Source organism: Otolemur garnettii, unplaced genomic scaffold, assembly GCF_000181295.1.
Source record: "Otolemur garnettii isolate 467f Iridium unplaced genomic scaffold, OtoGar3 scaffold00077, whole genome shotgun sequence".
In the NCBI taxonomy this organism is placed as follows: domain Eukaryota; kingdom Metazoa; phylum Chordata; class Mammalia; order Primates; family Galagidae; genus Otolemur; species Otolemur garnettii.
This window is the reverse complement of record NW_003852472.1, coordinates 1,383,993-1,393,760: the sequence shown is the minus strand read 5'-3', so window position 1 is coordinate 1,393,760 and position 9,768 is coordinate 1,383,993. Positions and strand designations below refer to the sequence as shown.

Here is a 9,768-nt window from a genome sequence, read left to right as displayed (position 1 = left end):
TCTCTGGGGGCCTTGGAGGCCTGACACTGTGAGGCAGCATTTCCAGGGTGTGATGGGCCTGCTGAGAGCTCTCAGATGATGCTCTTGGATTGCCCTCCACCCTAAGCCACTTTCTTCCAGCAAGCCACTCTTGCTGCCACACAGAATGCACTTATGCCCAAACACTGACTTCAGTTACAAGACGGGTGGGGGGGGGCAATGCTTTATTGAGTTGGCACCTATGAATGGGTGGGTACAGACCCCCAGGGTTCTTTGCTATTGCAAAGTGGAGGCTCTGTGGTAGGGGCATCTTAAATCAGAGATGCTGGTTCTAGGTACAAGGAGGGGCCACTGTCCCTGCTTTGGCCCCTCCAGTCCCCTTGTCCAGCCGAGCACCATCTGAGACCAGGCCTTCTTGGAGCAAGGCAAGGAAATGACCTAGGTTTTTCTGCAGCTCCTGGGAGCCTAAGGTAAAAGTTGTAATCCCCTCCTGCCTTCTTTCTTGGGGATCCCAAGATGAGCTAGGGCAAGGGAGATACTCCATTTACAAAGAGCCCCTGAGCCTCCTGGGACTGGGTCAAGGAAGGCAGTGTCAGGGCTGCTGTAACAGGAGCCCCCAACAAAGAGAAGAGTTACAAGTCATTTTTCCTTCCCCGCATTGTTGTTTTGGTGTAGTAAAACATGGGAGCTTTCATTGAATTGGGCCCAGGATAGCTGATGACAGGCTGAGGTCACACAATAGGTCGAAGGGGATACAGCCAGGCTATCCCACACAGGACTACACTGGGCAGGCTCTCTCCCAGGCAAGGGGAGGGAGGGGCAAAGTGAGCTGCAGTAGTCACACCAGGAGGAAGAGCAGGTCACAGTAGGCTCCCAAAAAAGAAGTGGTCTGCACAGTAGGCTGGGTCATGATGGCCGGCACAGGACACTGGCATCTTCGCTGTGGTCACAGTTGTGGGCATCCCAGCGAATATGAGAGCAGAGCAATAAAGTACTCTCGTCACCACGGCACTTAACGTTGTCCAGAAGGATAGGACCTTGGCCTGGGCCAAAGTGGGCCTCGCCAGGGGCTGCCAGGGCCCGGCCACAGCCCAGCTGTTTGCACAGGACACCAGCTGCCCGCAGATCCCAAGCATCATCGCAGACAGTGCCCCATCGTTGCCCTAAGAAGAGCTCTACACGACCCTCACATCGATGGGCTCCATTTGCCAGGCGTAGGTGCCCTGTTGGGGGGAGGCAAGGCCTGGAGCTAAAGGGGCTGGTCCATGGCAGACCATCCCCAGCTAGGCCAGGTCAGGGGTCGGAAAAAAGGAGGCAAAGGGTGATGGTCTGAGACACAGCACTGCCCTGGGAGCCACTGGAGGAGGGCAGACAAATGAGATTAGAATAGGATGGGTTTCAGTCCAGACTATATTTTCTCAGGACTGGAAAAAAGAGTGCAAACCGTGTGGTGTGCTGAGTGCTTCATGTCTGCTCTCTCCCTGGTCCTCTGCTCATAATTCTAGTACCTCAACCCTGGCCCAGTTGTTGGAGACTGTGATTATATCCTACGTGTACCCTGAAGGTCATTGTCATCTTCCCCGAGACTTTCTGAGATAAATTCTGAATTATTTCATTGCATTCCTCAGACCGGGATCCTCATCTCCTCATTTTGATGCCACTCTAGAAATCTCTAGACTGCTCTATTTTAAAGCCTACCTCCTTCTTTCTGGACACCATATGCCTATTAATGAGGTCTGAGACCTGTACAAAAGGACAAGGGTTCAGGGACCATGTGTAAATCTGCTGGGCTTCAAATCCTAGGTTGTGTACTCCCCCAGTCCAAGTCCTTCCTATCCTGATGTCTCCATCTCACTTTCTGGGGGCTTTGGGCACCTACCATCCCTGGGCCGAGGAGTGGACACTCGGGTGGTCTCAGAACCATCTTGCTGGGCTTGCAGTCCCAGCTCTTCTGGGCCTGGTTCAACGAGGACAGAGAAAAAGAAGAGGCTGTCACATTGGGGAACATCCTGTTATGGCCAGATTGGCATCCTACCTTCCCCAGGGAAGCCTGTTCCAAGGACAGAAAGGACTCCGCAGGATCCATAAGAACTGCTCCCTGCCCCTTGTATCTGAAATGGGGTTGTGCTTCTTTGACCCTAGGGCCCAAACCAAAGCCTTGTGTAGCCGTCTGTGGACTAAACTATGGGAGGGCCTTCTAGGCCTGGGGCACCAAATAAGGGTGAAATATCAATTTCCACAGCAATCAGTAGACAGAACCATTTAACATTTTACATTGTCCTGCCAGATGGCAAACATCCCTTTCTTTGACTCCTTTCAAAGGTCACACACTAGCTCTGGGAAGGTTTATCCCTTCTCTCTGCTTGGAACTTTGCCGGGCCCTCTACAGAGGTCATCTCAAACTTCTCTTTACCCAGCAGGGCGTGTCCGCACCTCAGACCTAGCCTTAGCCGCAGCAGATCAACACTTCCCCACTTCCCCAGGTCCCGCCCACTCTCCTCTGCAGAAGGCACGCCCTTCCGGCCCCGCCCTGCCGCGCAGCCGCAGACAGCATCAGCAGTCGGGCGCCCCCGTGCGCAATGAGGGTGCTCCCCGGAGCGCGCTCCCGCCTCAGTGCCGCAGAGCGCCCGCCCGCGCGGCCCCGCCCCCTCACAGTGCGCGCTCCCCCGCAGCGACCCCACCTGCGCAGAGCGCGCCCGCGTCCTCGTGGTGGCCGCAGTTGTGCTGGCCCCAGCCCAGGTGGAAGCAGTCGCTGAGGCGGGCCTCGGTACCAGCACAGCCCACGTTGTCCAGAAGCACAGGGCCGCGACCATAGCCGAAGTGGCCGAGGCCCGTGGCGCCGAGCGCGGGCCCACAACCCGCTTCGCGGCACGCCACGCGCGCGTCCGCGAAGTCCCAGTCATCGTCGCACACGGTGCCCCAGCCCCCGGCGTGCAGTACCTCCACGCGGCCACGGCATGGACCCGGGCCGCCCACCAGCCGCAGCCGCCCACCTGTGGTGCACACAAGCCAGCGGCCAGAGGGGCGGCGTTGGGACGGCTGGCTTCCAGGCAGAGACCCGGCCCCACCCTCTCCCACCCCCTCCTACCCCCCAGAAAGTCCCGCGGCATTACCACTTACTTTTCTTTCCCGCCGCCCAGGTGACTGTGGTGAGCACTGCAGTCTCCCGGGAAGGGTGGGCGCCAACTCTTGTAGCTGCGGAGACAGAGTATCCAGAGCGTTTGGGGAGACAACAGCTGGGCGCAGGGGCGCCTACTGAGAGACCTCAACTGTACCCAATCTGCGCCCACAGTCAGCTGCAATCCCAGAGTCGTCACCACGTTGGGATCTCCAGGAGACTTGAATGAACCGAATCTTTTTTTTTTTTTTTTTTTTTGAGACAGAGCCTCAAGCTGCCCCCCTGGGTAGAGTGCCGTGGCATCACTGCTTACAGCAACCTCCAACTCCTGGGCTCAAGCGAGTCTACTGCTTCAGCCTCCCAAGTAGCTGGGACCACAGGCGCCCACCACAACGCCCGGCTATTTTTTTGGTTGTAGCCATTATTGGTGTTTGGCGCGCCCGGGCTGGATTCGAATCTGCCACCTTAGGTGTATGTGGCTGGCGCCTTAGCCACTTGAGCCACAGGCGCCAAGCCTGAACCGAGTCTTAATTCCAGGCATTATCCTAATGTCAATCCCAGCGATAGGTCCCAGCCCTAATTTCAAAGGTACTTGTAGCCTAATTTAACCTTCACCACAATCAACCCCTTAAAAGGCCTCTCAGTTCTCCGTCTCAATTTTTTTTTTCTTTTAGACAGAATCTCACTGTGTCTCCACATGGCTAGAGTGCCATGGCCTCAGCCTAGCTCACAGCATCTTCTAACTCCTGAGCTCAAGTGATCCTCCTTGCCCAGCTTCTCAAGTAGCTGGGACTACAGGCAGGTGCCACCATGCCCAGCTAAGTTTTTCTTTCTTTCTTTTTTCTTTTTTATTAGAGACAGGATCTTGCTTTGGTCAGACTGGTCTCAAACTCCTCTCCTTTTCTTTTGAAACAGAGTCTCATTATGTTGCTCTCGGTAGAGTGCTGTGGCGTCACAGCTCACAGCAACCTCAAACACTTGGGCTTAAGCAATTCTCGTCTCAGCCTCCCAAGTAGCTGGGAGTACAGTTGCCTGCCACAATGCGTGGCTTTTTTTTTTTTTTAATTGTTGTTGTTATAGTTGTCGTTGTTTGGCAGGCCTGGGCTAGATTCAAACCCACCAGCCCCAGTGTATGTGGCCCACACCCTAATTGCTGAGCTATAGGCGCTGAGCCTCAAACTCCTCTCCTTAAGCAATCCTCCCACCTTAGCCGCCCAGAGTGTTAGGATTACAGGTATGAGCCACAGTGCCTGACCAGCACCATCCCAAATTTTACTTCATTACTTTGCAGAAGAAACCTCTGACTACCTCCTCTCACCCTAGTGAACTTTTCAGAGTTCTGGGTTTCATCTTTGTTTCGTTCTTCCACCCACCTCTGTACCAGCTGGTTGGTGCCCTGGTCTCTTAGGGTCCTCTCCTGTGGACCAGGGCAACCTCTCCAGTGCCCCGCCACACACACCTTGCCTCTACCAAACCAAACTGGAGGGTCAGGCTCTTTACCTGCTGGCTCTGAGTGCCAGGCCCAGTCCTCTCTTGTGGCTGAGGGTGGCAGTGCTGTGAGAGTTGGGGGACCCAGGGCTAGAGAAGGAGAGAAGGGGACAGGGTTAGAGGCTGAGGTTCTGGTTCTCAGTCAGTCATGAGCTGTCTGGGGAGGATAAGAGGGTCTGCCTGGAGAAGAGACATTCATTTCTGGGACAGGGGCTCAGCCCCAGCTAGAGTCTAAGTAGCCCTGCCCCACTTTGATAATGGTTGTGATTTACTGCACAGTTGTACACTTTATAGTTTATACAGGGCTCTCACAGACATACTTTCATTTCTCTTCAACATTCAATGTTCTCAGAAGCCCATTGTGTCCATGACACAGAGGTACAGAAGGCTTTCCCATCAGCGAGGGCCATGCACAGTGCTGAGGGTCTTATAAAACAAGACTCATCCTCTTTTTTATTTTACTTTACTTTTTTACTTTTTCTTTACTTTTTTTTCACTTTGTTGCCTTTGGTAGAGTGCTGTGGCATCACAGCTCACCACAACCTCCAGCTCATGGGCTTAGGCGATTCTCTTGCCTCAGCCTCCCAGTAGCTGGGACTACAGGCGCCCACCAGAACACCGGCTATTTTGTTGCTGTTGTTGTTGTTGCAGTTTGGCCGTGGCAGGGCTCAAACCTACCAATCTTGTTATATGGGGCTAGCGCTCTACACACTGAGCCACAGGTGCTGCCCAAGACTCATCCTCTTGTAAAGATAAAATAGGCCTAGAAAGGACAAGGGGTACACTCAAGGCTGTACAGTAAGGTTAGCCATGGTTCTGCCTTTCAGGGCCTCAGTTTCCCCACCTGTAAACTGGGAATGATAGCCCTTGTTTCGTTGTGAGTTAGGAGACATGGGCAAGCACTTTATCTCGTAGAGTGGAGTTCATTTGTGAAATGATGGTATTGGCTCTATTATTTCTATTTGCTAAGAAAACTTCCGAAATTGGAGAGGACCTAGGTGGGAAGAAAATACTATTATTAGAGCATTAGGATTACAGAGGCCTGGGCTGGGTAATTCTGCCACATTTAGAGAACACTGGTCGATTTCTCAGGCAATTCTAGAATGTTATTTAATTCACTTTTTTTTTTTTGAGACAGCCTCAAGCTGTCCCCCTGTATAGAGTGCAGTCGCATCACAGCTCACAGCAACCTCCGACTCCTGGGCTCAAGCGAGTCTCCTGCCTCAGCCTCCCAAGTAGCTGAGACAGGCGCCCACCACAATGCCTGGCCATTTAATTTTTTTTTTTTGGTTGCAACCATCATCGTTGTTTGGCGGGCCCAGGCTGGATTCGAACCCGCCACCTTAGGTGTATGTGGCTGGCGCCTTAGCCACTTGAGCCACAGGCATGGAGCTGAATGTAATTTCATTCTGAAATACTCTGAAATACTAAGAATGCTTGAAAATTTTTGGAGACATTCCTACGGTATTGCTATATAATTCTGAAGGTGGCACAATACTGCAATGTTGTTACATAGCTGTGAAGCGCACCACAAGGAGTGCTGGGATATTCTGAGACACTTCTAGAGCAGTACTGAGATATTATAAGAAATAGTGGAGCCTTCCAGGAGCGTTCTGGGAAGCACAGAGAAAGCCAAAACACTCAGCCGGGCCTCAACGTGCTTTCTATTGCCCGCCCTGCTCTCTGGCCCCGCCCCCAGAGCCCGCACCTGCGCAGAGCACGCCTGCGTCCTCGTGGTGGCCGCAGTTGTGCACACCCCATCCCAGGCTCAGGCAGGCTGCCAGGTGGGGCTCGCTGCCCTCGCAGTGCACGTTGTCCAACAGGATGTGCCCGGTGCCAAAGCCGAAGAACGCGTTGGTAGTAGCGGCCAAGGCCGCTCCGCAGCCCAGCTGACGGCAGACCACTGCGGCATCCGGCAGCCCCCAGTCGTCGTCGCAAACGGTGCCCCACAGGCTGCCGTGCAAGATCTCCACACGGCCCTGACATGGGTTCGCGCCCCCCACCAGGCGCACGCTGCCCTCACCTGGTGACCAGGGCAGGCGCGTCTCCCACAGGGCCTCCCCGGAGAGTGTGCGTCTCCCACCGCCCACCCTCTGTTTCCCTAGTGCAGCACATACGCCGTGCTGGGTGCCCCAGGAACTGAGACCAGGAGCACCTCCTTGCCACCCTGCCCCAGGGCACTGCTGCCTCCTCAGTCCAGATTAGCAGTGATGTGTGGGATCCCCCCTGCCTAAAACCACCCCGTTCCCATGTCCCTCTCTTCTAGCAGCCTACGATATGCTGCTTCCTCTTCAACCAGTGCGGATGAAAACCTCACCTTTCAAAGTGTGGCTCTCACAACTTCCTCCATGAAGCCCTCCAATCTCTTGAGGTTTGGAGCCCTCTTCCATCTCTAGACTTCTTTGTAGCACATTTTTCATTTTCTTGTCCTCCTCATTCTTGTGCAGGTCTGACTCTCCAGTAAGATTAAACTCCAGCCTCCACCCCCTCGCTTTCTCTAGCCTTCATTTCCTACCTTCCCTTCCCACTGCCTAGAGTAGGGTGCAGTTGGTACACCTTGCTTACCTTTCACATTCTGAGGAGTCATAGGGGGCGTTCTGCTGGTTAAAACCTTCCTAGTCGGGGGCCGTGTGGGCAAGAATTCTGGGAAGGAAACAAGATGGAAGGGAGGATATGGGGATATTTCTGTTCTCCATCTTCACACCTAAAGGGTATGTGAGGGTTAGGGGCATAGGATCCAAAGGTGTCCTCCCCCAGGGCCACTGGCCACACAAAGGGTCACATCAAGGAATGCTGGAGTATGAGAGAAGGGGCCACCAGAGTCCTGAACTCCTCTGAAGTATAGTTTTTCTTGTTTTTCTTTTTTTTTTGAGAGGGAGTCTCAAGCTGTCCCCCTGGGTAGAGTGCTGTGGCATCACTCACAGCAACCTCCAACTCCTGGGCTCAAGCGAGTCTCCTGCCTCCGCCTCCCAAGTAGCTGGAACCGCAGGCGCCCACCACAACACCTGGCTATTTTTTTGGTTGCAGCCATCATTGTTGTTTGGTGGGCCCCGGGCTGGATTAGAACCCGCCACCTTAGGTGTATGTGGCTAGTGCCTTAACCACTTGAGCCACAGGCGCCGAGCCTGAAGCATAGTTCTTAAAGCAGTTGACATCCCTTGGGAACTGTTAGAAATGCAAATTCTAAGGTCCCATCCCAGACCTGCAGAAAGAGAAACTTGGATAGGACCACAACTGTTTTCATGAGCCCTCAGGGCAATTTTCTTAAAAACTAGAACCACTGCTCTCAAGGTCCGAACATCTCAGAGTTTCTGCTGCAGGACTATATGACCTGTGGAGCTTATGTGTGTGACCCCAATTGTCTAGTTTTAAAAATGGTAGGGGGGCTATGCCAGGACAATTGAGGGTCTGTGTGGAAGCAGTGGTGCTGGGTTTTTTGCCTAATGAGCCAGGAGCACTGCTGTGACCCAGGGTGGAGCTCTTCCCCAGCACCAGGCAATGCAGCCTCTGGCAGTCTTCTGCATAGAACCTTATCCCCAGGAAATCCCTTTGGTTATCTAGCAGACAGTCCTGCAGCCTGCCACAGGCTACCTCTCTCTAGGTGGAAAGCATCTGCTTACCATCGCACAGGACGGCCACATCCTCGTAGTGAAAGCAATTGTGGACACCCCAGCCCCGGCTGCCACACTCGCTTAGTGCAGCTTCCTGCCCACGGCACTCCACGTTGTCCAGTAGGATGGGGCCTCGGCCCTGGCCAAAGGCGAGGGGCTGTGGCACGGGCAGTGCCAGACCGCAGCCCAGCTGACGACACACCACATTTGCATCTACCACGTCCCAGTCATCATCGCAGACGCTGCCCCAGGAGCCTCCATGCAGGACCTCCAGGCGCCCTCGGCAGCGGCTTGGGCCCCCCACCAGCCTCAGCTCTGTGAAGAGGGTTGAGCTGACACCAGGGGGATGGCGGGGCCCAAACCTATGGGATGCCCACTTTGCCATGAAGCCATGGGAGCCTTGGGATCATCCCTTCTGTAAAATGGGGAGACTGTAGCAGTCCCTCTGAGTGGGGGCATTTAGAGTCACGGAGGGCGAGTTAGGCATTCTCCCTGAGGTCTTCTGTCTGAGCAGCTGGAGCACCTGGGAGGGCAGGTGAGGGTGAGGAAGGGAAGGGTAGGGCACCTACCTGGAAAGGGCAGTGCAGTGGGCTGTAGGGCGCTGGCTGAAACAGAGTGAGGAAGAACGTCCGCCCCTCTGCCCACACTTTGGCTGCTTGGTCCCAGGAGCACAGCCTCCCTCCCCCAAAGTTCTCAACATCACATCCCTCCTCTTGGACTTCACTAACCTTGCTTTGCCAAAGCCCCATCTTCTCTCTCTCAGACTGTTCCAATTGGCCACCCTGTGTCCCCCTCTCCCTGTGCTCCCCAGGCTATCCCAGAGAGACCTGCCTGAGACATAGACCTGCATGTCTCACTCTATTGTTAAATCCCTGAATCAGTCCCCATTATCTGCAGGAGTCTCAGCCCCTGAATTTTCTCTACAATGCCTTCTACAATCTTCTGACCAGTTGGCCTTCTTAATCTCCCATCAATTTTATCTCTAAGTCTTTAATGAATTTTGGTCTGGGTTTCTGCCGTAATAACCCTGCTGATTGTTCAAGACCCAGCTAGAAGCCACTTTCTCTGGGAAGCCTTCCTGGAGACCTCAGTTAGAAGTGCTCTCTATTTCCTCAGAGTCCCTGGGCATCACATACATGCCTCTTTCAGGGCCTTCTGCCTGGTAATGTGGCCATGCCTGCCTTATTTCTGCATCTGCCAGAGCTCTCTAGTCAGAGCCTGGTACTCAGCAGATGGCCACTAGTACTGCCTTAAATGTGTATAAATTGGCTTTGGGATTTATTATGATTTCCCTCCACCAGCAAAGATTTACCTATATGAGTCCCTCATATATGTGCTTATTGCTTTCTGTAGACTAACTCAATCATTAGGACAATTTATGAGTTAGGTAAGATTTTGGGGGGTAACTTCAGGTTTTGAGTTAGGTAAGATTTGTAGATGGGGTAACTTCAGGTTTGGGGAGGTTAGGAAACTTGCTGGAGGCCACACAGCAAATAAAGGGTAGAGCTGGGAGACACCCAGACAGCCACACTCTTCTTCACCACACTGTTCTTTTTTTTTTTTTTTTTTTTT

General features: G+C 53.6%; 1 protein-coding gene across 1 annotated transcript in view; it reads right to left on the bottom strand.

The window, feature by feature from the left end:
• Positions 1-341: 341 nt before the first annotated feature.
• The window catches only part of SSC4D (scavenger receptor cysteine rich family member with 4 domains), a 10,447-nt gene continuing 1,020 nt past the window's right edge, over positions 342-9,768 (bottom strand). The window contains exons 2-10 of the mRNA XM_012807863.2: positions 8,766-8,801; positions 8,206-8,511; positions 7,151-7,228; positions 6,294-6,608; positions 4,598-4,675; positions 3,100-3,174; positions 2,661-2,972; positions 1,859-1,936; positions 342-1,202 (exon numbers count right to left, since the gene is read on the bottom strand). Coding sequence (XP_012663317.1) covers positions 886-1,202; positions 1,859-1,936; positions 2,661-2,972; positions 3,100-3,174; positions 4,598-4,675; positions 6,294-6,608; positions 7,151-7,228; positions 8,206-8,511; positions 8,766-8,801 — 1,595 coding nt within the window. The 3' untranslated portion in view covers positions 342-885. The remainder of the gene's footprint in view (positions 1,203-1,858; positions 1,937-2,660; positions 2,973-3,099; positions 3,175-4,597; positions 4,676-6,293; positions 6,609-7,150; positions 7,229-8,205; positions 8,512-8,765; positions 8,802-9,768) is intronic.